The sequence below is a fragment of the Erpetoichthys calabaricus genome, chromosome 2 (assembly GCF_900747795.2).
Source record: "Erpetoichthys calabaricus chromosome 2, fErpCal1.3, whole genome shotgun sequence".
In the NCBI taxonomy this organism is placed as follows: domain Eukaryota; kingdom Metazoa; phylum Chordata; class Cladistia; order Polypteriformes; family Polypteridae; genus Erpetoichthys; species Erpetoichthys calabaricus.
The window spans coordinates 31743043-31771013 of record NC_041395.2 but is presented as its reverse complement, the minus strand read 5'-3'; the positions used below and the strand labels follow the sequence as shown (position 1 = coordinate 31771013).

The following is a 27971-nucleotide window of genomic DNA, read 5'->3' as shown; positions in this document are numbered from 1 at the left end:
CAACAGAGGGAGGAAGCCGCCTCGGATGACTTGTCTCTCGTCACGTGACACGAAGAAATTCAAGTTGAACGAGCTACGGCACATCGTCAGAAAGAGTAATTACTAAACAATCTCTAGCAGCAACGAGGATTGTTTGTCCGATTATTTAAACGAACTGACAGAAGGAAGGAGAGAAGTTTGAGGTCGTGAACTTTTACTTTCAAATCAGGCACTTGGTGGCCGCTGTCGGACTTTTAAAGGAATAAACGGTAAGTTTCGTATCGAACTCCTGTCTTCGTGTTCTCCTTTAATTCAGGGCTGTCAATCTCCGACCCTGGAGGATCGCTGTGGCTGCCATTCTCCGAATTAAAAAAATTCTGGTACTGTGGCTAATGGATCACACTTCATTTTGTTTTATTTTGCTTTTTAAGATTCAGAAACTTTTTTTTTTCTTTAACAAGCAACTTAATACCATAATGAAATGTAAAGCGGGCGGTGGGTAGCGCTGCTGCCTCGCAGTTAGGAGACCCGGGTTCGCTTCCCGAGTCCTTCCTGCGTGAAGTTTGCATGTTCTCCCCGTGTCTGCGAGGGTTTCCTCCCACAGTCCAAAAACATGCAGGATAGGTGCATTGGCGATTCTAAATTGTCCCGTGTGTGTGTGTGCACGCCCAGCGGTGTGCTGGCGCTCTGCCCGGGGTTTGTTTCCTGCCTTGCGCCCTGTGTTGGCTGGGATTAGCTCCAGCAGACCCCCGTGACCCTGTAGTTAGGATATAGCGGGTTGGATAATGGATGGATGGAAAGCGATTCAGGAGATAACTAGCTTGCTCCTATTTGAACCTGTGCCTGTCGTGCAGTATGTTTAAATAAAACAATCGAAAAGAAAAAAGTGTAAAAAGAAAAATATGTTGATATACTCAGTCTAAAACTGGTTGATGGTGCTCTCAGAAAATAATAATAATTAAAAAGCAACATGCTGCATGTGTCTGGTGTGACAGAATGGGAGCACAAGCAAGCCACAGAGTAAAGAAAAGGTTTCATTAAAAGTAAAAACTGGCTTCTAATTAAGAACTTGGTTGGAACGAGAGTTGTAGAGTTTGAGAACCTGAGTTAGTTGCTTATCCAGTGCCGGATTAACCAATATGCACATGTAGCATATGCTACGGGCCCCGCAATTTCGGGGGCCCCCAAATGGTGGACCCAATATTTAATGGAAAAAGTGTAACATTGAAAAACTGGTCTTTAAAAATATTATCTTTACGTTTTTAAACTAAATTTCTTACACAACAAAACTTTAGGGGCCCAACACATAAAATTCACATAAATATTATAAGATTCTTATTATAATCAAGAGTAACATAATTATTTAGTCCGGTTTGAACTGTTCAGAATCTAAACTTCAGATGATGCAGACCAAAAGGGCCCCCAAATCTGAAATGTGCTACGGGCCCCCAAAGCTCTTAATCTGGCCCTGTGCTTATCAGTTTGCTCATTTACATAAATTAAATAAATAAAGGTTCTGAATTAAAAAAAAAAAAGTTTAACTGAAGACATTTGTTTCATTAACAGCAGTAATTTGCTACTAACTTATAACAAAAAAAAGTGGTAGTAATGAAAACCTGCAACCACTGCAGCCCTCTAGGCTGACCCCTGTTTCTGGTATATTCTATTGGATGAGGGCAGTTGGGTGTTTGCCCACTACATTCTGACGCTCAGTCTGGGGTAGAATTCTGCCTTATACTCATTGCTGCCCGGCCATCCTGAAATATAAGAGAATAGAGAAGATGGAGGAGTGTTGTTTTTTTGTTTTTTTTTCTGAATCCTGTTTCGGTATTTTTTTTCTGGGTATCTTGAAAGCTCAAAAACATGCAATACTGTAAAAAAAAAATCTCTAAAGCAGTTATAAATTCATTTTTTTGGTAGCAGCAGTTAGCACTGCTGACTTGCAGATCCTGTGTCCAGCCTGAAGTTTGCACATTTTCCTGGGGTCTGCCTGCATTTTCCTCCCACATCTCCAAAGACCCTCTGAACAGTTAAATTTCCAATTGACCCCCTCTCTATACGTGTATGAGTGGGTCTTGCGACAGACTGTCACACCGTGTCCAGGGTTGTTTGCTGCCTTGCACATAATGCTACTGGGGATTGGTTCCAGCAGCCTGCAACCTTGAATTGGAGAAAGAGTCTGAGAAAATTATATTTTATTTTATTAGTATTTTGTAAAATTGTTTACAGCTGTTGCTTTGCATGTTTTAGCCATGCAAATTCAAGGTTCCTCAACTTAGCCACAGTTACTTTTTGCAACATTATGGTTAAGCCTTTATCAGAGATAGATACTAGGAAGTACAACATTTTTAAACAGATACTGAAGATTAGACTAACTCTACCCTGTTGTCTCTAGGCCTAAATAAGCACATTTTCAATTACATGTTAAACTTTAGGCATGCTATCATGCATATATTAGTCACTCATTGCTTTTTAACTCAGATAATGCCTTTTATTAAGGTTTTGTTACATAGCAGTAATAGATACTGAATCTATCTATTCAGACTAACTGAAATGTTAGTCACTTTTTTTTTTACCCCTGTCTGTGAATCACCAGCCTTAAGACCACAGAAGACCGTTATAGTGGTTGTCACCAAGAATTAGCATTGCTGGCCTAACTAAAACTTTTCGAGGAATATTATGCCAGAGCTTGTTTTTATTTTGCCTAACGCAGCCCAGTATGCTGCCAGCATGCCACCCTATTTGGCAGTTCTATTTGTGAATGTGTGTCAATTTTCAGTTCGGTGCTGGCGTGACTTTGTGTTACTCAGTCACTGTTTTATGTAGAACCTTTCACACAACAGAAATGTCTGGCCAACTTAAGGAGCTGGGAAACCTACACAGATCTTAATTTAAAGCCAAGTTGTTGTTATTTTGTCTGGGTGGTCTTGGTCAGTGGATCTCAAGTTCAGTCCTGGGATCCCACTGTCACTGCAGGTTTTGTACCAGCCAGTTTCACAATCAGTGAGTTATTCTACCCCCATATTGATCTAATTGTCTATTAACTGGTGTTTCACTTGTCTTCTTTTATTCTACATTAAGAAGAGCTCACTAGAAAATGAACTGAAAAGTATTTTCTATTTTTTGTCATGAATTTAATGCTTCACATATCCTTTTGTCATTTTTCCATTAATTTGCCTTTTTTTGTAGCCTTTGCTGCTATAATTAATCCTGATAATGGTAATTTATAACGAGTGGAGTGGACGCCAGGGAAAATGACACTGAATGTTGATGTACTGTCCAAGGACTGAGCAGCACAAAAATGAATGAATACACAGGGCCAGGAAATGAGTCAAAGTGTGAGATAAAAAGAAGGGTCATTTTCAAAAAGAATTCAAGTGGTAAAAACCAGAATGCTAAACCAACTCTTAGTCAGAAGAGATGGCAGAAACTTTGAAACCAGAATAGTAAAGATACGCCCACAAAGGTTTGCGTTAGAATTTTTTTTTTTCCTTCAGACCACAAGGGTGAGTAGAGCATCATGTGCGTTTTTAAAGTCTGATTTAAGTGATGTCTGATGTCCTAGCAACAGAACCCACAAAATGGCAGCACCCATGAATTAAGTAAAATGGCATTGTGGATTTGTAAACAACATTAAAATAACAAATAAAACTTTTTTCTTTGTGCCATCCCCCACCATAACCTATTGTCTATGGGGAAAGAGAGAGAGCTTTAGCTTCATCCAGAATTTCGTTGTCTGGTTTTCGACAGGTCTCAATGTTTTAGGGTCCTCTGATACCTAAATCATCGATATCTTGATGATGGGTGCGTGTCTGTGTGTGTCACAGTATTCTGAGGAAGGTCTAGAGCTAAAAAGGCTGGATGGATAAATACCAAACTCGAAACCTAAGCCGGTTATGAGATGACGATGTGCTGATTAGTTTTTGAGCCAAACTGTGCAAGACAAAGAGGCACTCTAGAGGAACCCTCAAATACCATAATTCTTCAATTAATTATGAATTCTTCTAATCAATTGTTATCGTAATGACCTATTTTATGTTCAGAAAGATCAGCATCAGAGCGCTAAATAATTATTGAAATGTTATTGAATAGTTTGGGTAACTTGGTTCCTAGGGGGCAAAGCCTACTGATGCTTCTGTCCAAACTTTTTCTAGTGCATAGAATAGTGATTGAATTGAACTGGAAATCATCAATAAGACACTAATATTTCCATACATATTTTCCTTAGAGTCATAGTAAAATAATTTGTAAAGTAGCCAACTTACAACAGACAAAAAGCTGTAGCTATTTAAGTGTCATACAAACTAGCGTGTTACCAGGAAATAAAGACAGAAATAACTAGAAAATCATAAAGATGGTGAAATTTTAAAAATCAAGATAACAAATCCTAAATTATCTCTATATAGCATAATAATTCTTGTTACATTTCCATGAAAAAGAAGCTACCAGTGCTAAATTAACACTTAACAATGCCTTGCTCCATGCACTTCAAGTGTTATTTAGACATGGCTGATTTTGCTGTATTAGTTTTGTGATTTCTGAATTGATGCCATAACATACTGTAGTAACTGGGAAATAAGAGCTTACATAAATAAGGTAGGAGTCCAATTATAATTAAATTTAGTTCTGTTTATTTTTGCATAGGATTCTTGAGCGAGGGGAGGCACAGTGTATTATAAGCAGAAGTTGGGTGGAATGAAAACCTGCAGCCACAGTGTGCCCTCAGGACTGAACCTGAGAACCGGTGCCAGTGGCTTTGGACTCTGACTGTAAACCCCAAGCTTTCTGAGTCAATTCCTAACTCAATTTACCTACCTGTTCTTCAGTCCAAAAAAAAAAACAAAACAACTAAATGTTGGTAATTATGAAGCACCTTGAGATTCTATTCATCATTCAGTGGTACTTTATTAAATAATGGAATAGGAACTTACAGCTCTAGGAACTTACGTGGAACCTAAGGGATAGTTTTCTGGCCAGAGAAAGAAAGCATGCCAGCAAGAAGAGGAGAGGAAGATTTTGAACTAGGGTAGGGCCATCACCATTACATGACTTGCTAGTGTGTAGTAGTCATACAGTATAGTGTGCACAGTCTGGGGCTTATAAAAGTTCAGACCTCCTTCGAAAATGGAGCTTGATGAAGGAGAGCTGAGAACTCTTTGTTTTTTCACAAGTGTGAAATAAACATCTTGTTTACTGGAAACCTCTGATGTCTCTTAGTCAGTTTTGAGTTAAATGTGTGAATGAGGTGAAACCCGCATTAGAAAATTGGCCATTGCATGTCAGTCCATTTCAGCACACAGATATGATCTTGCAATGATGAGCTTCACCTTAGAGTGGAAAAATTAGTAACCTACAACTTTTTAGGCCTCATGAAATACAACAGTGGCTGTACTGTAGCCATAAAGGGAAATACTCCTGGAGCTAAAGCAACAACTGTTCTTTTATTTCAGCAAGTTACTCTCAGCATAATGGATTCACTCCTTAAAAGGTTTAAGCAGGAACAAGCTGTTCATTTTCTTACAACCCCAAATCAGAAAAAGTTGGGACGGTACAAAAAATGCAAAATTCTGAAATTTATTTTGACTTTTATGTCATTGCAGACAGTATTAACAAATGAATTGAAGTTGACCAAACAAAACATGTAATATCTTTGGGTTTATACTATCTGCAATGAAATAAAAGCCATACTTAAGAAGCACTGCAGTTTTTTTTAAATTTGTACTTTCCATACTGTCCCAACTTTTTCTAATATGGGGTTGTATTTATCAAACATATTTAAAATGCCAGCAATTTGACACTTCCAGTTATGTTATAAGGTTCTCCACTGTGATAATTTCAGTTACACTACCAAGTATTATCTAAAGTCCTCTACCTGATGTGTAATTTCTTTTTTAATTAAAATTACTTCAAAGGAATCTGAGTTGTCGTCTAATCTCCTGGCGGTGGCTAGTGTTTCTTTCTCATGAGGCTAGAATACTGGATTTGAATCTCACACCATCCTTGTGGTTTTTCCATTTCTCAGTGGCTTTATCGCCTGCTTCTCTGGGCTTCATCCTGTAGACATGCTTGCTAAATTAGTCATAGATTTTAAATTGACTTCCAATGAGTGAAACTGATCCTTATTTAATCTGACATCCCATCAAGAGTTGTTACTTGCATTGTGATCGATGCTGCTGGGATATGCACTGGCCTCCACCATCCCAAAATAAATTAAACCGCTACAGTCAGGGTAAGTTATTCTTATTTAGCCAGTTCATTATATGGACATACGTGCAATTTAACATAATTTTTACCACATCATCTTTATATATTAAAAACATAAAGACACAGATAACAAAAACCTACAGCACAGGTTGTGGCCTCTGAAGTAAATGCAGTTCAAGAATTAAGAAGCTCAGGTTCTCACCTTCCATACCGTGAGAAAAGTCAATTAAAAAGTAGTTAATGTCTGTGAGAACTGAAAGTAAATATTTAGGAACATAGAATTGCATGACATACTCAAACCTGCTTAATCCAATGAATGGTCGTACAGGATCAACACGTAAGCAGCACTTGAAGTGTGGGATAAATAGGCTTCACAGTTGGTGTGACGGGAAGATTAGAGAGCCTCATTGACATAAGCTGCTAATAAAGAGACTAAGATACTTATAGTGCCCCGACTCTAATAGAGAAGGCCAGAGTTTAGTTTTTATAGCCAGAGTATACACTGGATGTACCTCAGGGTTTTTAATGATTAAAACCTTCTAATGATTCCCTAATTTACAGATTACGTACCTGTTTACATGTTCAGTTTCTAACAGACACCATACCGTATTTTCTGATCTTTACAGTATATGGTCAAAGCTTCATCACATGACGTACTCCAGCACACACTTCCACGCTATCATTCTGGGTTAATCCATTAAATAAACTTAACACAGGTCTGTGGAGATGTGGGTTGTAAATCAAAATACTCGGAGAGAAACCCCCATGCACACTGAGAGAACATGAGAGAACATGCAAACTCTACACACGTAATGATCAAGCACATATTTCAAAGCCAGGATACTAGATCCGTGAAGCACCAGTTCTAACCACTCTGCCACCATGCCATCGACATTAAGGGACAAGAGCAACTAAGTGCACCCTGGATTAAAGGGCAGGTCATACTCGTATAACATAATGGATTTTCATGAGGGCCTAATATGGGTTTTCTCTTGAAATGATTATGGAACAGATGGGTAGATGATTTGGTTTTTCATGGCTCTGAAACAAAACTGTAGAGTGTTCAATAAAAACCAATACTTCAAGACACTTACAGAAAATTAGTACAATGAAATGAAGATTGTATACCATGAAGCAGGGGTGAATCCAAGATGGGGCATGTTGTTGAAGGTGATGGCCATCTCTGTTTAAGAAGAAATGTCAGGTTATGGTGGGATGGTTCAGGGACTGTCATTTGTGAATCATATTCTGCTTTTTTCCTACTACAATAATGACAAAGCAAATCCCTCCACTATTAATGGTGTTTGTTTGATAAAAATGACATGAAAGTCTCAAATATGTTTAATCCAGTTTAAAAGAAGCAATGGGTGCAAGGCAGGAATGGCCGTGGATGAGGTGCCACTTCCTTATATGGCCTACTCACACACACGCACAAGGTGTCAATTTAGAAATGCACATGAAATGTGAGCAAAAAAGCATTGGTCACAAAATAAACCCAATCAGAAACAGAGTGAATATGCAAACTTCATGCAGACAGTGGAAAGGTGAGGTATTCAAATTGAGAATCCTGGATTTATTATATAGCAGCTCTCAGAACTGCACCACAATGTCAATCTTATTATTATGCTTTATTATTGTTATTAACCTTAATGCAAAGTGTCACTACATATTTCAACCAGCACTAGTGAAGGTGTATTCTTCATGTTACCATGTTAATTTTAGTTATCATTTAATTAATTAAATGCTTTTTCAGTTTTTTAACAGGATTGAAGAATGGATTCAGACAACCAAAGCCAAATGCATCTGTTAATGAATGAAGAGGTCAGTAATTTAAATATCTTTACATACTGCGGGGGATTTGTGTCTGTTCAAGAAAGGACCTGTTTAAAATTGAGATTTACATTTTCATATGAAGCCCTCATTTCTCTAGTGGAGGCTGTGTACTTTCTCTTTTACAAATTACCCACATTTTTTGCATTTTTGAGCTTCTAGTGTGTAAAGTGTGTATCAGTAAGGGTGAAAGGGAAGGTCTACAGGACGGTAGTGAGACCAGCTGTGTTATATGGGTTGGAGACGGTGGCATTGACCAGAAAGCAGGAGACAGAGCTGGAGGTGGCAGAGTTAAAGAAGCTAAGATTTGCATTGGGTGTGACGAGGATGGGTAGGATTAGAAATGAGGACATTAGAGGGTCAGCTCAAGTTGGACGGTTGGGAGACAAAGTCAGAGAGGTGAGATTGCGTTGGTTTGGACATGTGCAGAGGAGAGATGCTGGGTATATTGGGAGAAGGATGCTAAGAATAGAGCTGCCAGGGAAGAGGAAAAGAGGAAGGCCTAAGAGAAGGTTTATGGATGTGGTGAGACAGGACATGCAGGTGATGGGTGTAACAGAACAAGATGCAGAGGACAGAAAGATATGGAAAAAGATGATCAGCTGTGGCGACTAATGGGAGCAGCTAGAATAATAATAATAATAATGTATTTTATTTATATAGTGCCTTTCCCATGCTCACGGTCTCAACAGCAATAGCAAACCCCAAGTAACATTTTCTATTGACTTTTTACATACCTGTCATGATGTCTTTATCCAATTATTTTTTTCTGCCTTCATTTTTAATTCTGTTTGATCTTTGTTTTTTCTGCTAAGGGTTAGATGTAGGGTTAGGGTCAAGTAGTTTTTGTCAGAACAGTTCAAGGAAAAAGATTTAAGGTATGGCCTTATATGTCCAGCCAGTGTAAAAAGCTCACCCTGTTTCATTCCATTCAAACTAGTGTGGTGCTGAGATGTCACCCATTGCATGGCTGGACTAGGGTCCTAATTTAGGATCCTGAGGTGGTTCGCCGTGTGGTGCTTCCAACAACATGCTGTATCAGTGCATGCTCCCAACCTTAAATGACCAGTCCTTACTCAAAAACTCCACAAATATCACACAGATAAAACAGCTTTGTAAAAGTAGTAGGCCAAAATTTCTCCACAGCCCTATGAGAGATGGATCAATAGCTGAAGAAGACATCTAGTTACCATTATACTGTAGGTCGTGTGGTGGCAAAGAGATTAACACTGTAACCTCATGGCTATAGAATTCTGGGTGTCTGACTGAAGTGTAATTTGCTTTGGCTTCTCTTGACCACATAGACATATCCTCCAGCACACAACAGACGTGTGTTTTTAGATTGTGGGTTTGTGTGTTTCAGCCTGCACTGGACTGACCCTCAGGTCAGGGCTGGTACTCGCCTTATGTTTATTGAGGCCAGAAATGACAAATATTCCCCAAAACCCTAAACTGAGTGAGAAGGTTACAAAGTAGACAAATGGGCAGTTTAAATTATGGCTGCATTGTTTTAATAAAGAGAATAAAATTAGTTTTTTGGGGGAGCTGCTATCTAGCAATAAGGAGATGTGCGTTCATATCCTGGGTGTTCCCTGTATGACGTTTGCATGTTCTCCACTGTAATATGCAGGTCATATGAACCAACACTGCTAAATTGGCATAGAGGTTTCTTGATTCTGTGACATCTTGGCATCATGTGGTAACTGATTTGTTCCCAATAATTGTTGGGATACATTCCATCTTCTTCATGACCTTGCTCTTGATGAGCAGGTTAAGATGATGGATGGACAGATGTTGTGTTTTGCCCATTTCAGATAAGTTTGTGTTTCAGGTAATGAATGATATGATAACATTTACCAAAAAAATATGGGGTTAATAATAAGTTTACCATTTACTTGAGGCAAAGTACATATTTACAGAAACTACGTTATTTATTCCAAGTCATTGCAGAGGCCTCCAAGCAGGCCACAGTTTCACTGTTTATTTTTAAGATCAGACGGAACTGACTTTGATAAGATCAGTTGTTGAGTATGTGTAGGTTCCTCCCAAGGGTGCTTCTCTATTTAGGGCTGGTGGAATACACCCCACCAGGTGCTGTGAAAAATAAATAAAAAGCTTTAACCAGTATTTATTCAAGTGTTTATAACCACTCCCAACTTTGTCTTCGTAAGCATATTCTCAATTTAATTTCTTATATTGATAAATACTGAATATTATAATCGCACAGACTGTTACCTCTCAAAAACTTCTCAGTGTCCAACTTCCTTTTGATTGTGTATGCAACTGTACTCAATCACCTTTGCTTTATTTTCAGTTTCTCTACAGGAAAGGCATATAATTTAAAGATCATAATGGTCTTTCTGTCTTCTTTTGTTAACTGCCATTTTCTCTCCTTTGTTGTGATATCAATATCAAGTGCAATATTGTTCAAGCAAAGCTTCAAAGGTTGTAGCAACAGTTTGTTCCAAAACTGTTTTTATACAGCTGGAGGGTTTGTCAGTAATCAATAAAAATTGAGACACCTTTAAGAATTGTATTCATCAGTTTTCAAGTCTTCGTTAACTTCCATTGTTGCAGAAAAACTGTAAGTTGTTAACCCATTACTTGTTTCCTGAAAAAGGCCTATTTGTATAACTCTGAAAATTACTTTATCTTCCAGTTTTTGGTAACCTAAACTTTTCTTTTTTTTTTTTAACTTCTCGTAGTGTTCTTATGCTTACCTTTGCGCTATTTCAGGCTACTCACTAGACTTGAATTGCTTAGATTTAAAAAAACAAAGGAACAATGGGAGCATTGTAAAAATTTTGATCGGTAGTATGTGTGTTTATGTATGTATACACACAGACACACACATATATACAGTATATCCATCCATTATCCAACCCGCTGTATCCTAACTACAGGGTCACGGGGGTCTGCTGGAGCCAATCCCAGTGAACACAAGGTGCAAGGCAGGAAACAAATCCCGGGCCAGGCGCCATCCCTCCGCAGGACACACACACACACACGCACACCAGGCACACACTAGGCACTACACTAATATGTGTATATGTGTGTTGTAAGAGTAGCGCTATATAGTGCCCGACCTGGCACAGACTGGACACAGGAGGCACATGTAAAATAAACAAATACTTTTTATTTCCTTCTCTGTGGGCACACATCTTCCCCGTGACCCACAGGCAACACACAGTCCCAAATAAAGCACACCAAGCACTCTTCTTCTCTCACTGGCACCACCACTCCTCCCAGGCAACCTTGTCCTTGGTGGTTGCTGGCTCCTTTTATAGTTCACCCATAAGTGCTCCAGGTACTTGATCACCGAGTTCCAGCTGCACTTCTGGGTGTGATGTATATGTTGCCCACACGGGCTCAGGAGTCCCAAACACAGCACCCCCTGGCGGTGCCTGCAGGACCTAACAGGGCTGCACCCAACTCTGATTCCCAGTTAGCCCTGCGGGAACCTGAGGCACTGCTCCATCCCAGGGGGGTGGCCATCTAGCGTCCACGGGGAGGTATTGCAGTGTCCAGGGCTGCTCCCCCTGAATACAGTATGCATGGACGCCAGCCGCCTGCCACAATATATACAGTAATCCCTCGCTACTTCGCGGTTCACTTTTCGCGGATTCACGACTTTTTTAAATACAAGTGATTGCCCACCTATCGCGGAAGTTATGTTCCAGACCCATCAGCAACAGGAGAAAATCCGCGATATAGAAAGACCATATAAATAAACATTTTTTTAGTTTAAGCCTTAAAATACCCATCCCACATGCTTTAAACACATGTAAACTTATAAAACACACTTTGTTAACACATATGATATGTGGATGTCGGGCTAAGGATATGAGTAACATCTCACTATTATAAAACATTTTAACTTCACGCAAGACTAGACAGTGAGACAGGAAAATTGGTGATGTACAGGCTTTTAAATTATTGACACGCAGAGCGACAACCAGCACAAAGTCCACTTCTCCTTAGCGTTCATTCAGCTACCCACCCCCTTGACAATGCGAAGTGGCAGGAGCGCTTCCGGGGAGGGGGGGTTTGAGCGAAGGTGCGTTCAGCTCTCACACACCCACACACACACACACACACTCCTCGCGCAGAGCGACAAGCAGGCATTTTGGCTGAAGCAGCACAAATTCCATTTCTGCCCAGCGTGAGTTCAGCTGCCCCCCTTCACAAAGCGAGTGCAGACACATTGACGTCTGATCGCTGCGTGCAGGCAGTGTGCAGTGTTGTTCTGAAGTGTTTAAGAATGTAGAAAGTGTTTAAGAGCATAGGAAGTGTTTATAAGAGCGTGGGAAAGGTTAACAAGAGAGTGAGAAAGGTTTATAAGAGTGTGGGAAGGGTTTATAAAGCCTTAAAATATGTATAAATAATAAAATAAATATAGGTCGCTACTTCGCGGATTTTCACCTATCGCGGGGGGCTCTGGAACGTAACCCCCGCGATAGGTGATGGATTACTGTATATATGTATGGGCGTATGTATGTGTATGTGTGTGTGTATATATATATATATATATATATATATATATATATATGTATATATGTATATGTATGTATGTATGTTGTGTATATATATATATATATATATATATAAAATGTGTGTATATAATATATGTATATATATATATATATATATATATATATATGTATATATGTATATGTATGTATGTATGTGTGTGTATATATATATATATATATATATATATATATATATATAATATGTGTGTATATATATATGTGTATATATATATATATATATATATATATATACTGTATATATATGTATATACAGTCACATGAAAAAGTGTGGGAACCCCTCTTAATTCTTTGGATTTTTATTTATCATTGGCTGAGCTTTCAAAGTAGCAACTTCCTTTTAATATATGACATGCCTTATGGAAACAGTAGTATTTCAGCAGTGACATTAAGGTTATTGGATTAACAGAAAATATGCAATATGCATCATAACAGAATTAGACAGGTGCATAAATTTGGGCACCCTAACAGAGATATTACATCAATACTTAGTTGAGCCTCCTTTTGTAAATCTAACAGCCTCTAGACGCCTCCTATAGCCTTTGACGAGTGTCTGGATTCTGGATGGAGGTATTTTTGACCATTCTTTCATACAAAATCTCTCCAGTTCAGTTCAATTTGATGGCTGCCAAACATAGACAGCCTGCTTCAAATCATCCCATAGATTTTCGATGATATTCAAGTCAGGGGACTGTGATGGCCATTCCAGAACATTGTACGTCTCCCTCTGCATGAATGCCTTTGTAGATTTCGAACTGTGTTTTGGGTTATTGTCTTGTTGGAATATCCAACCCCTGCGTAACTTCAACTTTGTGACTGATGCTTGAACATTATCCTGAAGAATTTTTTGATATTGGGTTGAATTCATCCGACCCTCACCTTTAACAATGGCCCCAGACCCTGAACTAGCCACACAGCCCCCACAGCATGATGGGACCTCCACCAAATTTGACAGTAGTTAGCAGGTGTTTTTCTTGGAATGCGGTGTTTTCTTCTGCCATGCAAAGCACTTCTTTTTATGACCAAATAACTCCACTTTTGTCTCATCAGTCCAAAGCACTTTGTTCCAGAATTAATCTGGCTTGTCTAAATGAGTATTTGCATACAGCAAGCGACTCTGTTTGTGGCGTGAGTTGCAGAAAGGGCTTCTTTCTCATCACCCTGCCATACAGATGTTCTTTGTGCAAATTGCACTGAATTGTGGAACGATGTACAGATACACCATCTGCAGTAAGATGTTCTTGCAGGTCTTTGGAGGTGATCTGTGGGTTGTCAGTAACCATTCTCACAATCCTGCACATATGCCGCTCCTGTATTTTTCTTGGCCTGCCAGACCTGCTGGGTTTAACAGCAACTGTGCCTGTGGCCTTCCATTTCCTGATTCCATTCCTTACAGTTGAAACTGACAGTTGAAACCTCTGAGATAGCTTTTTGTAGCCTTCCCCTAAACCATGAGACTGAACAATCTTTTTTTTCAGATCTTTTGAGAGTTGCTTTGAGGATCCCATGCTGTCTGTCACTCTTCAGAGGAGAGTCAAAGGGAAGCACAATTTGCAATTGACCTCCTTAAATACCTTTTCTCATGATTGGACACACCTGTCTATGAAGTTCAAGGCTTAACGAGCTCATCCAACCAATTTGGTGGTGCAAGTAATCAGTATTGAGCAGTTACATGCATTCAAATCAGCAAAATTACAAGGGGACCCAAATTTTTGCACAGCCAGTTTTTCACATTTGATTTAATTTCATACAACTAAATACTGCTTCACTAAAAATCTTTGTTCATAAAACACCCCAGTCCTCCTAGGAAATGAGACATACCACTTTTATCTTTTTTGTTCAAAGGAGAGTAAATTATTATGCAGACTGAGAGGGGTTCCCAAACTTTGTGTGTATGTATGTACAGTGGGTACGGAAAGTATTCAGACCCCCTTCAATTTTTCACTCTTTGTCATATTGCAGCCATTTGCTAAAATCATTTAAATTAATTTTTTCCCTCATTAATGTATGCACAGCACCCCATATTGACAGACAAAAAAAAAGAATTTTTGAAATTGTTGCAGGTTTATTAAAAAAGAAAAGCTGAAATATCACATGGTCCTAAGTATTCAGACCCTTTGCTCAGTATTTAGTAGAAGCACCCTTTTGAGCTAATACAGCCATGAGTCTTCTTGGGAAAGATGCAACAAGTTTTTCACACCTGGATTTGGGGATCCTCTGCCATTCCTCCTTGCAGATCCTCTCCAGTTCTGTCAGGTTGGATGGTAAACGTTGGTGGACAGCCATTTTTAGGTCTCTCCAGAGATGCTCAATTGGGTTTAAGTCAGGGCTCTGGCTGGGCCATTCAAGAACAGTCACAGAGTTTGTTGTGAAGCCACTCCTTCGTTATTTTAGCTGTGTGCTTAGGGTCATTGTCTTGTTGGAAGGTAAACCTTCGCCCAGTCTGAGGTCCTTAGCACTCTGGAGAAGGTTTTTGTCCAGGATATCCCAGTACTTGGCCGCATTCATCTTTCCCGTCGATTGCAACCAGTCGTCCTGTCCTGCAGCTGAAAAACACCCCCATAGCATGATGCTGCCACCGCCATGCTTCACTGTGGGGGACTGTATTGGACAAGTGATGAGCAGTGCCTGGTTGTCTCCACACATACCTCAGTGCAAGACACATGACTGCCCGCATGGAGTTTGCTAAAAGACACCTGAAGGACTCTGAGATGGTGAGAAATAAGATTCTCTGGTCTGATGAGACCAAGATAGAACTTTTTGGCCTTAATTCTAAGCGGTATGTGTGGAGACAACCAGGCACTGCTCATGTGGTGCTGAGGTGTCACCCGTTACATTGATGCACTCAGGTCCTAATCTGGGATCCTGAGTTGGTTTGTCATGTGGTGGGTGTGGCTACAGTATGTGCTGTATCAGCGTGTGCTCCTAACCTCCTCTGCTCTGTATGAAATAAAACAGAAAGACTGAGCATACAGTATACCTGTTGTGGTTTCGTTATGGTTACATTAATGAATACATCAAAATCCTGAACAATCCTGAGCAGTGTGGATGGAGCAATTGGAAGAAGGTATCAGGAGTGTTGTGTGATTAAGGCAAAGGTTAAAGGTAAGGATTTTAAGACAGTGGTAAGTCCAGCAATGATGTATTGGAGCTGAGACGTGGGCAGTAAAGGGAGCACAGGATAAGACATTAGATATGGCAGAAATGAGAATGTTGAGATGGATGTGTGGAGTTACAAAAAGGACAGAATAAGAAATGAAACAATCATTTCAATAATTTCAAGAGATAGCTAAGAAAGTACAGGAAGGTGTAAGTGGTATGGACATGTGATCAGGAGAGACATTAAATATGTGGGCAAAAGAGTGATGGGAATGGAAATACAGGGGGAGAGAATGCAAGGGTGGCCAAAGCAGATGTGGATGGATAAGTAAAAGAAGGAAAAGGGCTTGTCTGGGGTGGAAGGGCAGGACCAAGCTGTATGGAGAAGGTTGATCAAGCACATCAGCTCCACAAAGAAGTGGGAAAAGATGAAGAGGAAGAAGAATTTTAGTATAAAATATTCCACTGAGTCATTTTCCTAGCACAATGTTCATCTCATTTGGTGTTATTATAAATATTAACTAATTATTGCCCAAGAAAGTTGCATTATGAAAATCAGCATTTACTGTAAATATGCAGTGTCCCTCAGATCAGCGGTCCCCATATTGATAGGCTTGTTACACTGCAGCTTTGGCCTACTGGTATGATGGACCGAGGACTACCTTAGGAATGTTGCAGTGGTCTTAGGGGCCAACAAGATTTAATAGATCCAACTCAGATTCCAGAAATATTTCAGCAATGGTTTGGAAGTCAACCACTGATGGCATTTAAAGGGTGCCATTGTAAAACTGAGTGTAGCAATTGAGTGGTGAATCAAATAAAGGTGTGCAGGTAGGAAAGTAAACAGTGGCATAAGGTGAAAGTCAGGGTAGTCCTTTTTCATACTGGGAAGACGTGCCTCATGGAAGAAGGGCCCACCTGTAGAGTCATAGTTTTTTATTTTCTACTTGCTGTTGATTCTTTTTGCTTTTTCCCTTCTTTCAACTTTTTAATGTACTAATGTTTATTTTAGTCAAATTGAGCTTTTAATGATGATAAATCTTTGAGATTTCTATTTGGGTTGAAGCCATGTTTCCATTCACCAATATTCCATGTGATTTTTCAGGAACCTGATGACCTTTTGGATTGGTGGTATACTAAAGAAGGTACTATATATGTATTTTTATTACATTTTTAAACTACTTGTATACAGTGTACCAATTAGGGGAATGTCAAGGAAGAGCAAAAATATGTCATGCACACGGAAATATTTAAAACACAAATGGCTTCTTGTGTTTAAAAGAACTGAAATCCGAGGGAACTAGCGCCCCCTTTGCTAAATACACATTAACAGTCATAATAATAAGAAGAACAAAGTTGCATAGGCATGGTACCCACATTAGGTTTCCCTCCTCGGTATTTAGACCCGTCTTCTCTCTCATTCTCAAACTTAGAAAGATTCTCTGGGACTCAAACAACACCTAGCAGGATATCCAACATTTCTGTAACATTTCCTGTTTCCAAATACACTTCTTTTCTTTTCAAATGGGGACAATTAGAATCTTTGTTTAGATTTCCTTCTTAAACTATTTCAAATTAATCTTGGATTCAAATGATAAAAATGAACACCCTTGTTATTTATCACCATAACCACACAAAGTTTACAAAAGCAGGGAAAGGCCTATGAAATGTTAATTTGTCATATACTGTAAAATTAGTTGAAACACACCAGAAAATAAATCGTATCCATGGTGGCTGACCACAATACAATATAAAGTAGTTTTCTTAAACCAATCAGAGAATACTCCATTTTTAACATTTTTGTAATACCACATTTGTTATATAGTTTGTTGTTTGACATGAAGTAGTTGCACTTTTATGACAAAAGTGTTCTGAGGTTATTGAAGTCAGAAAGACAGGTTATGTAGCTATATTCACTAATCTTACTGCTAGAGAGTGGCCGGGTGTTGCATGTTGAATTTCCCTGTACTCTACAGTTTACACATGACAATAATAACCCTATAAACGTGTGTGTTTACTGCAGGCTGGGACGACTGGAGTTCTGATGAAGGCTTTACTGAGGAAGAAGAAGTCAGGTAATCCAGATCACTCCTCACGTCAATCAATCATCAATCAATATTTCTATACAGTATATTTAAAATCTGACATCTGTCTGTATGTATGTCTGTCCGCTTTTCGCAAGAGAACTAGTTAACAAATTTAGATCAGGGTTTTTTCTATAATTTGCTTGAACATTCCAGTTGATTTTTGCGACTTCTCTAATTGCGCTACGTGTCATAGTTTGCTTGCAATACCGATTTATTTGCGCAAATCTGAGAGACCCGCAGCAGGCCGAGGGGAGGGGGAGAGCGCTCTCCTCACTGACACGTCAGCCTTGGGGCTTTCCTTACCTCTGTTTAGCTAGCGAACAATAGAACTACTTAACAAATTTAGATCAGGGTTTTTTTTATAATTTGCTTGAACATTCCAGTTGATTTGGTGACTTCTCTCATCTCGCTAAGAATCATAGTTCACTTGCAGGAGCGATATATTTACGCTAATCCGACACAGAGGCTGCAGGCCAAGGGAAGGGGGAAGCATGACGTCAGAAGTAGGGAGCCGGGCCGGGCTCTCCTCACTGTCCTATTTCACTACTACATGGGCAGAGCTGCGGGAGACAGCTAGTTTTATTTATAAAGGACATTTAAACACAACAATTTTTTTTGGCCAAAGTGCTGTACATAAACACAGAATAAAACTAACTTCAAAATAATATCAATAAAAATATTAAGCATATAAAATTGTTAAATAAATAAATTAAACAAACACATCTCTGAGCAACCTATTAAAAGGCTATAGTAAAAATATGACACTACCACCTTTAAACATCTCTATGTGCCAATGAGAAAAGAAAAGATTATAATTGAGATTTAAAAATAAATAGTATTTAAAGACCAAATGTAAAAGCATAGACTGTTCTATAACACAGGAGCAGCCACAGAAAAAATATTGTCACCCTTAAACTTCAGTCATGACCATGGAATGGACAGAAGATTTGGATCAGATGATCTCAAAGGCCTAGAAGTGGAGTAGGGGTGAAGGAGGTCTGAGATATAATGTACAATTTGTGCTTTAAAGACAGATTATAAAACTTAAAACTGTATTCTGCACTTTACTGGCAGCCAATGACGAGAGGCCGGCAGACAGGAGACAAGCTGCTGCATTTCGGACCAACTGCAAATGTGGTAGGGAAGATTGAATAATGCCCAAGAATTATAATAATGAAAATGAGAGGAAATACATTCAGGAGTAACTATGTCTAATTCTTTAAACAAAAGCAGAGATTTCAATTTGGCAATCCTCTTAAGCTGCAAAAAACGGTCTTGTCTAATTTTAAAGATTGATCAAAGATGACACCAAGATTTCTGACATTTGGGTGCACCAAGGTCCTAAATTATTACTGATATTGCTGTTAGAATTTGAAGAACTAAATATAATAAATTCAGCTTTACTTTAATATCCTCTAAACAAGTAACAATTGTGTTTAGAGATTCATACATTGGCAGATATAACTGAGTGTCATAAGTGTAACAACAAAAAGAAATGTTATACTGTATTTTTGAAAAATTTAACCTAAAGAAAGCATATACAAAGAGAACAAGACAGGGCCCAAAATGGAACCCTGAGGATGGATGGATTGATTGATTGATTAACTTCTGACATGATTTATTGTTTAAATAACAGTGATGATTCTGAAAAGATAATGGCTTCCAATAAAAAATAAAGTTGAAGTATTTTTCTTTATCAGTTTCTTTTTTTTTTGCTAAGTTTATTAGAGATTCTTATTTGGTCACATGTGGTTATGGGTGTGTGTATGTGAGAGCCCAGTCAATAGAAAGTTTACTTTACATATTTTAATAAGGTTTAAAAGTTTTGTTTGTAAATTTACACCATATTTATGGTATACTTGGAGAAGTACAGTACTGTGCAAAAGTTTTAGGCAGGTGTAAAAAAAAATGCCGTAAACAAAGAATGCTTTCAAAAATGGAAGTGTTAATCATTTATTTTCATCAATCAACAAAATGCAGTGAATGAACAAAAGAGAAATCTAAATCAAATCAATATTTGGTGTGACCGCCCTTTGCCTTCAAAACACCATCAATTCTTCACTTGTACACAGTTTTTGAAGGAACTCGGCTGGTAGGTTGTTCCAAACATCTTGGAGAACTAACCACAGATCTTCTGTGGATGTAGGCTTCCTCACATCCTTCTGTCTCTTCATGTAATCCCAGGCACACTCGATGATGTTGAGATCAGGGCTCTGTGGGGGCCATACCATCACTTCCAGGACTTCTTGTTCTTCTTTACGCTGAAGATAGTTCTTAATGACTTTGGCTGTATGTTTGGGGTCGTTGTCCTGCTGCAGAATAAATTTGGGGCCAATCATACATCTCCCTGATGGTATTGCATGATGGATAAGTATCTGCCTGTATTTCTCAGCATTTAGAACACCATTAATCCTGACCAAATCTCCAACTCCATTTGCAGAAATGCAGCCCCAAACGTTCAAGGAACCTTCACCATGCTACACTGTTTGCCTGCAGACACTCATTTATTGTACCGCTCTCCAGCCCTTTGACGAACAAACTGCCTCTGCTACAGCCAAATATTCAATAATATTCAAATTTTGACTCATCAGTCCAGAGCACCTGCTGCCATTTTTCTGCACCCCCAGTTCCTATGTTTTCGTGCATACTTGAGTCGCTTGGCCTTGTTTCAACACCAGAGGTATGGCCTTTTGGCTGAAACTCTTCCACGAAGACCACTCCTGGCCAGACTTCTCCAGACAGTAGATGGGTATACCTGGGTCCCACTGGTTTCTGCCAGTTCTGAGCTGATGGCACTGCTGGACATCTTCCGATTTCGAAGGGTAATAAGCTTGGTGTGTCTTTAATCTTCTGCACTAAGTTTCCTTGGCCGACCACTGTGTCTATGATCCTCAACGTTGCCCGTTTCTTTGTGCTTCTTCAAAAGAGCTTGAACAGCAAATCTTGAAACCCCAGTCTGCTTTGAAATCTTTGTTTGGGAGAGACCTTGCTGATGCAGTATAACTACCTTGTGTCTTGTTGCTGTGCTCAATCTTGCCATGACATGAAACTGTCTTCCACAACCTCACCTTGGTAGCACAGTTTGGCTGCTCCTCACCCAGTTTTCAGCCTCCTACACAGCTGTTTCTGTTTCAGTTAATGACTGTGTTTCAACCTACGTGTGATATTGATGATCATTAGCACCTGTTTGGTATAATTGGTTGATCATACACCTGACTAGAATCCTACAAAATCCCTGACTTTGTGCAAGTGTACCTATAAGAATTGATGCTGGTTTGAAGGCAAAAGGTAGTAACACCAAATATTGATTTGATTTAGATTTTTCTTTTGTTCGCTCACTTTGCATTTTGTAAATTGATAACAATAAACAATCATTATTTATATTTCTGAAAGCATTCTTTGTTTACAGTATTTTTTCACACCTGCCTAAAACTTTTGCACAGTACTGTATGTTTTTGGATATTTATATATACATATTTCTTTTTTTCTCTGATATGGCACCAACATAAAACAGGCCATGTGATTTTTGGTGCTTATCTTTGTTTAAATATGGTACTATGTGAGTATTTCTGTATTTAGAGTTGCATTATCAGACAGTGGGGGGTTCTTAAATGGACTTGTCTCAGTGTGGTTGTGTATGTACTGGCCTTTTTTTGTGATGGACTGCTGCCATGTTCAGGGTTAGTTTCTTGTTTGTGCCCGATGTTGACAGGTTGGACTCCATCTACTTTCAACCCTCAACTAGTCACCAAGATTAAACTATCAGTGGATGGATACTTTTCATTGTAACAAGGTGGGGAAAAAACTGTAGTCTCATTACTTTGGCTTGAGATTTTCACAGAATCCTGTGATCCCTGAAGTGGTATGGTGGTGGTCTCATTTACAATATTCAGTGGGTGACTTAGTTTCATGGGGTCCTATAGCTGAATACAGTAATCCCTCCTCCATCGCGGGGGTTGCGTTCCAGAGCCACCCGCGAAATAAGAAAATCCGCGAAGTAGAAACCATATGTTTATATGGTTATTTTTATATTGTCATGCTTGGGTCACATATTTGCACAGAAACACAGGAGGTTGTAGAGAGACAGGAACGTTATTCAAACACTGCAAACAAAACATTTGTCTCTTTTTCAAAAGTTTAAACTGTGCTCCATGACAAGACAGAGATGACAGTTCCGTCTCACAATTAAAAGAATGCAAACATATCTTCCTCTTCAAAGGAAGTGCGCGTCAGGAGCAAAGTCTGTCAGAAAGACAGAGGAAAGCAAACAATCAATAGGGCTGTTTGGCTTTTAAGTATGCGAAGCACCGCCGGTACAAAGCTGTTGAAGGCGTCAGGAGAAGGGAGAGAGGGAGGGGGAGAGAGAGAGAGAGAGAGACAGAAAAAAACAAACAGTCAAAAATCAATACGTGCCCTTCGAGCTTTTTAAGTATGCGAAGCACTGTGCAGCATGTCGCTCAGGAAGCAGCTGCACAGAAGATAGCAACGTGAAGATAATCTTTCAGCATTTTTTAGACGAGCGTCCGTATCGTCTAGGTGTGCGAACAGCCCCCCTGCTCACACCCCCTATGTCAGGATCAGAGAAAGTCGGCGCAAGAGAGAGAGAAAAGTAAGTTGGGTAGCTTCTCAGCCATCTGCCAATAGCGTCCCTTGTATGAAATCAACTGGGCAAACCAACTGAGGAAGCATGTACCAGAAATGAAAAGACCCATTGTCCTCAGAAATCCACGAACCAGCAAAAAATCCGCGATATATATTTAAATATGCTTACATATAAAATCCGCGATAGAGTGAAGCCGCGAAAGGCGAAGCGCGATATAGCGAGGGATTACTGTATTGATGTACAATGTCAAGGGTAAAAAACAAAAGCTGAGTGTTCCTTTCTCGCAGTACCAGTAGGCTGTGCCTTAATTTCAGACCTCGTATTGTCTACACAGAACTTAAATATTCTTCCCTTACCTGCATGAGCATGCCTCCAGGTGTTTGTAATGTTTTCTTTTCAGGTTAATGTTAGTATTATTTTCATTGTAGGGTCCTAAACATATTAGTTGGTCTGTGTTTGAGCATGAGTGTGACCTGCAAAGAACTGTCATGTCATCCTGGGCCATTCCTGCAGCAAATGGCCCAGCCTCGCACAACCCCTACCTGAATATATTTTATAGGACTTTATTAATTTTATGAAGACACTTTTTCCAGTACTGTGTGTAAGACTTCAGGGAACTGAAAGATACTACTAAAATTACATTTTCATATACCAATCAATTCTTTCATTTCTTTTTCAGGAAGTATGAATATACTGCATGCAAAGTTTACAAGGGTCTTCAAATTTTTGTGAAACTCTTTGGTGACCGAGCTGAAAAATTACAGAAGTACATAGATGATCTACGCAATATTGCTGATGGGGTGGACAGATTTCACAAAGGAGCTACCATTGCCAGCATCACTGGAGGAGCTGTGAGCGCAGCAGGAGGAATTGCAACCATTACTGGATTGATACTGGCTCCCTTTACATTTGGAGCCTCCATTATAGTCACTGCTGTTGGTCTAGGAGTAGCTACCGCAGGTGGACTGACCAGTGCTTCAGCCACCATTTCAGATAGTGTCAACACTTCAATAGATCGATCAAAAGTAGAGACGATAATAGGGGGTTACCAAAAAGACATTAAGGATGTGGCAGAATGCCTGAATTTTATCAACACTGGCATAAAGAATATCGAAAAGCTGAATTATTCCAGGATCAAAGATTCTTTGAAGACTATGGCTTCTCCTAGTACACAGAACATGCTTCAAGCTGGTGCTAGAGCTAGCAAAGGACTGGCCAACATTGCAGACATTGTGAGAGTGGTCCAGTTGGCTCAAGTAGCAGGGGGGTGCAGTCAGAGCGGTTAGAATTGCAGGGGTGGCAACTGGCATACTAGCGGGGCTCTTCCTGGGTCTCGATGTCTTCTTTATTGCAAAAGACTCCATTGACCTGCATAAAGGTGCCAAGACTGAATTTGCCAAAAAAGTCCGTGAAGTGGCAGACGAACTGCAGGAGGGACTGTCTGAGTTAAGCCAAATCCAGAAAGAGTTTGAAAAATCTATGCAACTGGCATAACTCTCTTTATAGATATATACTCTGTGTAAACATCACATTATTGTGGCCAATTACAGGCTTAATCCTTTGGAATGTAAAATCTGGCAAGTTTTTCATTCTAATTTGCTAGACACCATACAGTTTATACATTTTAATGGAAAGCTATTCATTCTTTTAAGGAATTTGATGTGTTTATGTCCCACCTCAAGAATGTGCAGGGTGACAACTTCAAAGTCTGAGTATTTGAGATTATTAGAATTAGCCCTGATCGTTTCCTAAGGTGCTGTCCTACAAACTCGTAGACACCCCTTTAACTTAGCTAATTGATGTGGCAGGGGCCATTAACTTTATAGTATCACAGTGATTGTTAATATGATGTAGCACTTCAGCCAGATTACTAAAGACCTGTTTAGGGAAACTTTGTTAATTCTGACCTTTCTCATCTATGAGAAGCTCAACCTCATTGAGAAGTAATAAGGTGGCTTTAATATGCTATCAGAAATATGAGCTTCAACTTAATGGCTCTCAGTTTGGATGAAACAAAGTTGTGATATAAAACTGAACTCTCGCCTTATTCACTGTATTAAGTAAATAACGACAAGGTCAGTCAGAAATTACAGACACATTGCATTTGGTGTAAAGTGACAGATTCTTGTGATGCATTTAGTTTGCCATTTATTTTCATGAAAAAGATAAAAGCCAATCGAGGACAAAATCAAGAGCAAATTTGTATCGTCTCCAAAACTGCAACTGAAAATTCACATGAATACAATGCAGTGAAACTGAGATTCTTCATAATCATTATCCCCAAAAATTCTCATAGGAGTACTACATAATCACTGCATAACAACATCAGAAAAAATACTTTATAATGAGCAGAATCCACTCAACCCAATATAGCTAGTTAGTCAAGTAATGTTCAAAGTTAAAACTGTACATATAGTAAGGCTTGTTTTAGTAATTAATGGAATTGTTCCAGGTTAATCAAACGATATGTAGACAGCAGTAAATGTGCAGTTGTGGTAAGGGAATCGGATGAGACAGTTTAAATAGGTAGGCTGAAAATAAAGAATCTTCATCCACAGATATAAAAGGATTGTCAGTTTTAAAAAAAAACAAAAACTTGCCGATGAAGAATGAGAGGATTGCCATACAACTGTTTCAGGTCATCCAGTCTTAAACTAACTAGTAGGCTCACGCTGATTTTTCTCCAGTACTTAGTTTCTGTTTCATTTCCACTCCACCGGTCAACTGGTTGGTGACTACTGTTCAATAATGTGAACACCTTGAGAGGAGCAGTGCCCAAAGGGAATTAGTAAGATATGATTCTCATTCTCCCAGTATAAGGGGCATTTCTAGGATTTGGTGGTATCAGGGTCTTAGCCCCCTTTAATGGTGTCTAGTGTCATCCTTCATCAAGCTTTTATAGTCTCATTTAACCTCAAAACATACTTTGATCAGTTCTGGCAGTTGAACCATATTACTGTCAGTACTCTATGTTTTGTCTTGTCAGCATTTTGTTCTTCCTTGCAGTTCATTTTAAATTTTATACTTCTTTACCAAGCATTTGTCCCCCTGTGAGTTTCTAGCATGTTAACTTACATATGTAGAAGAGCATGTTGATAGTGGAACAATATATCAGGGGCTTAAGTCTCTAAAACCCTTCTCGAGGCATAAATCAAAGTTAGAATAAAGATTCTGAAGTCCACACACAGCCTTGTTTTGAATTGTCTCTAGCAAAACATTAATCATAAAGATTCTCCTTACAGTGATTCAGAAAGCTTGAATGCAGAATACCGCATGCTGCCATCTTATATAGGTGGGACAGGCTGACACAATACATCATGAGACTAGTACTGGGAACAGGGACCATAAACAGCATGACCACAGCTTTGTAATGATTGTGTGACAATCATCTTATGACAAAACAAAAAATGAAGATAATATGGTGTTTTCAGAAAAAAATGAAATAAGTAAATATAAACATTCTGAAATTAAACAGACGGTATCCCAGTATGCCAAAACCTAGATTCATTAAACTGCTCTGCTTTTTTGGTTCACTGGAATGCACTAAGTGTAAGACAGTGTTTAAACAACTTTGCACCTTTGATCCACAGATAAGTTCAAGATTTAAACAAATATCAGAGAAGGTGAGTTATTGTGAGCAGAAAAATTAGTTGAAAGAAACTATATCAAAATTTGAACATGAATGTTAAGATGAAGCAGTGGTTAAATAGGTGTGACGTATTGCAAGTTGTGTATTTAAAGGCTGAAAAAAAAGAACCAATCAGAACGCTTAATATTGAGTCACAAAGTACAGTGAAAATCCATCCAACATGCAAATAATAATTCCACTGTACTCTGCTCACATGACAGGATACCTAGCGGAAATTAAAGTCGGTATCCTTAAGACAGAAAACTTGCAACTCTGTGACTTAGTACACAAAGAACCATCCATCACATTTGATTTAACCAATTTACAGGTAATGCCTCCTTTAGGCTTCATGTTTATAACAGAAAAACAGCAAGAGCCAGATCATCAACTTTGGGAGAGTTTTTGCAGTAATGTGAAAATAGCCAAAGCAAACTGCATCTTTGGAGTCACCTAGTGGAAACTAAAGGGAAGTGCATTCAAGAAAGAAACAAACCAGCACTTCAGGGCACTAAGAGTTCTGGGATTCAGTAACAAAATACTGAAACACTAAGAGCCAAATTTTTAAAAACTCTCAAAAAGTTATATAACTTTATAACTACTGCATTTTGATACAGTTTTTAGAGTTTGTTTTATTTTTACTGTAAGGATGTAGGACGCTACATTTGTTAAATATTGTTATTTAAAAATAAATTCTTATTAGTGTGCCAGACATAGCTTATTGGACTGAAGACAGCCCTGGTTTTGGAGGTGACAATGCTGCAGATTTTCATTAATGTTTCTAGAGGACAACTCTTGTGTTAGATTCCATTTCCTACATTATCAGGCTTCTTTTTGTCTAGTTAGTCTGGCCATTCAAAGTGTATCTAGCCTATGAAATTCATGAAGGATGTTTATTGTATTTATTTATTGAACAAAAAATCTTGATATAGTGCCTTAGTATTGCAAATAGTCTCCTTATGCCTTATATGGAACTATAGTAGAGCTGTTAAGTTCTTCACATATATGTATGTAAATATATACAGTATGTGTGTGTGTATATATATATATTTATATACTGTATGTATATATATATATATAATATATATATATATATATATATATATAGAGAGAGAGAGAGAGTTTTGTTGTGTTTTTACATTTATAATTGTAGCACAGACCGTTTAAGTGACTTGCTCATCAGAAGTGGACGGCTCTACCTTCCACAGCTGCTTAATTTCCTCCACTTTATTCCACAGAATTGAGTGGTGCCTTTCTGCATCCTTGCAATAGACAGTGGCCCCAAAAATGGGCAGAAGAATGGAATTCCCAAATTTATTTAAAGATATTTGTTTAAAAAATGCTTTTACCCAGCAGGCTTGGAAGTCTGTATGAAGTAAAATCACATTCTTCATAACCTTCCTGCTCAATTGTTACTTATCTTAAATGTTTTATTCTACTGAAATAAAAGAATCTGGTGACACCTTAAATTTCACACCAGATTAGGAAAATCCTGTTTTATAAAGATTAAGTTAAGGGTATTAAATAACTGGATTGTGGAAGTTTTACTCTTTTTACTTCCAGAGTAGTTGCAAACCTTTGTATTATTCTCTACTTATTTTTCTTGTTTGGAACAGGAGGAGGAAGTAATAAATGGAACAAACAAAATGTCTAAAATTTGAACAAAGGAACATTGTGCTTATGTAATTGTTTTTATTGTACTGCTTTTTAAAATAGCTAAATAAAAATACTCTAAAGGAATTACATCTCGGTGTGTTGATGAGAACATTATGATACAAGCTTTGGCAAAATCAGCTCATATGATTACTATACACAGCAAGTCATTTCCTATTCATGTCGCATTTCCCAAATATCATGGAGTCCAGATGTGAGGGTCCTTGTGGTGTCTGTTCAGTTACACTACAAGCTGACTTGTTGCAGGTCACTGCTTCATTAAACAACTTTGTTCGGAAAACACCCGAGTAGTCAGATGTTCCTATGAAATCTTTTTTGTT

The 27971-nt window shown here is 38.6% G+C and overlaps 1 protein-coding gene across 1 annotated transcript; it reads left to right on the top strand.

Annotated features, from left to right (window-relative positions):
- Window positions 1-42: 42 nt before the first annotated feature.
- LOC114645728 (apolipoprotein L3-like) lies at window positions 43-27717 on the top strand. Its single transcript, XM_028793552.2, is given in 7 exon segments — window positions 43-248; window positions 7937-8004; window positions 16768-16807; window positions 17686-17737; window positions 23032-23619; window positions 23621-27040; window positions 27086-27717. Coding segments are annotated over 5 exon segments (954 nt in total). The 5' UTR covers window positions 43-248; window positions 7937-7956; the 3' UTR covers window positions 23847-27040; window positions 27086-27717.
- The last annotated feature ends 254 nt before the right edge of the window (window positions 27718-27971 follow it).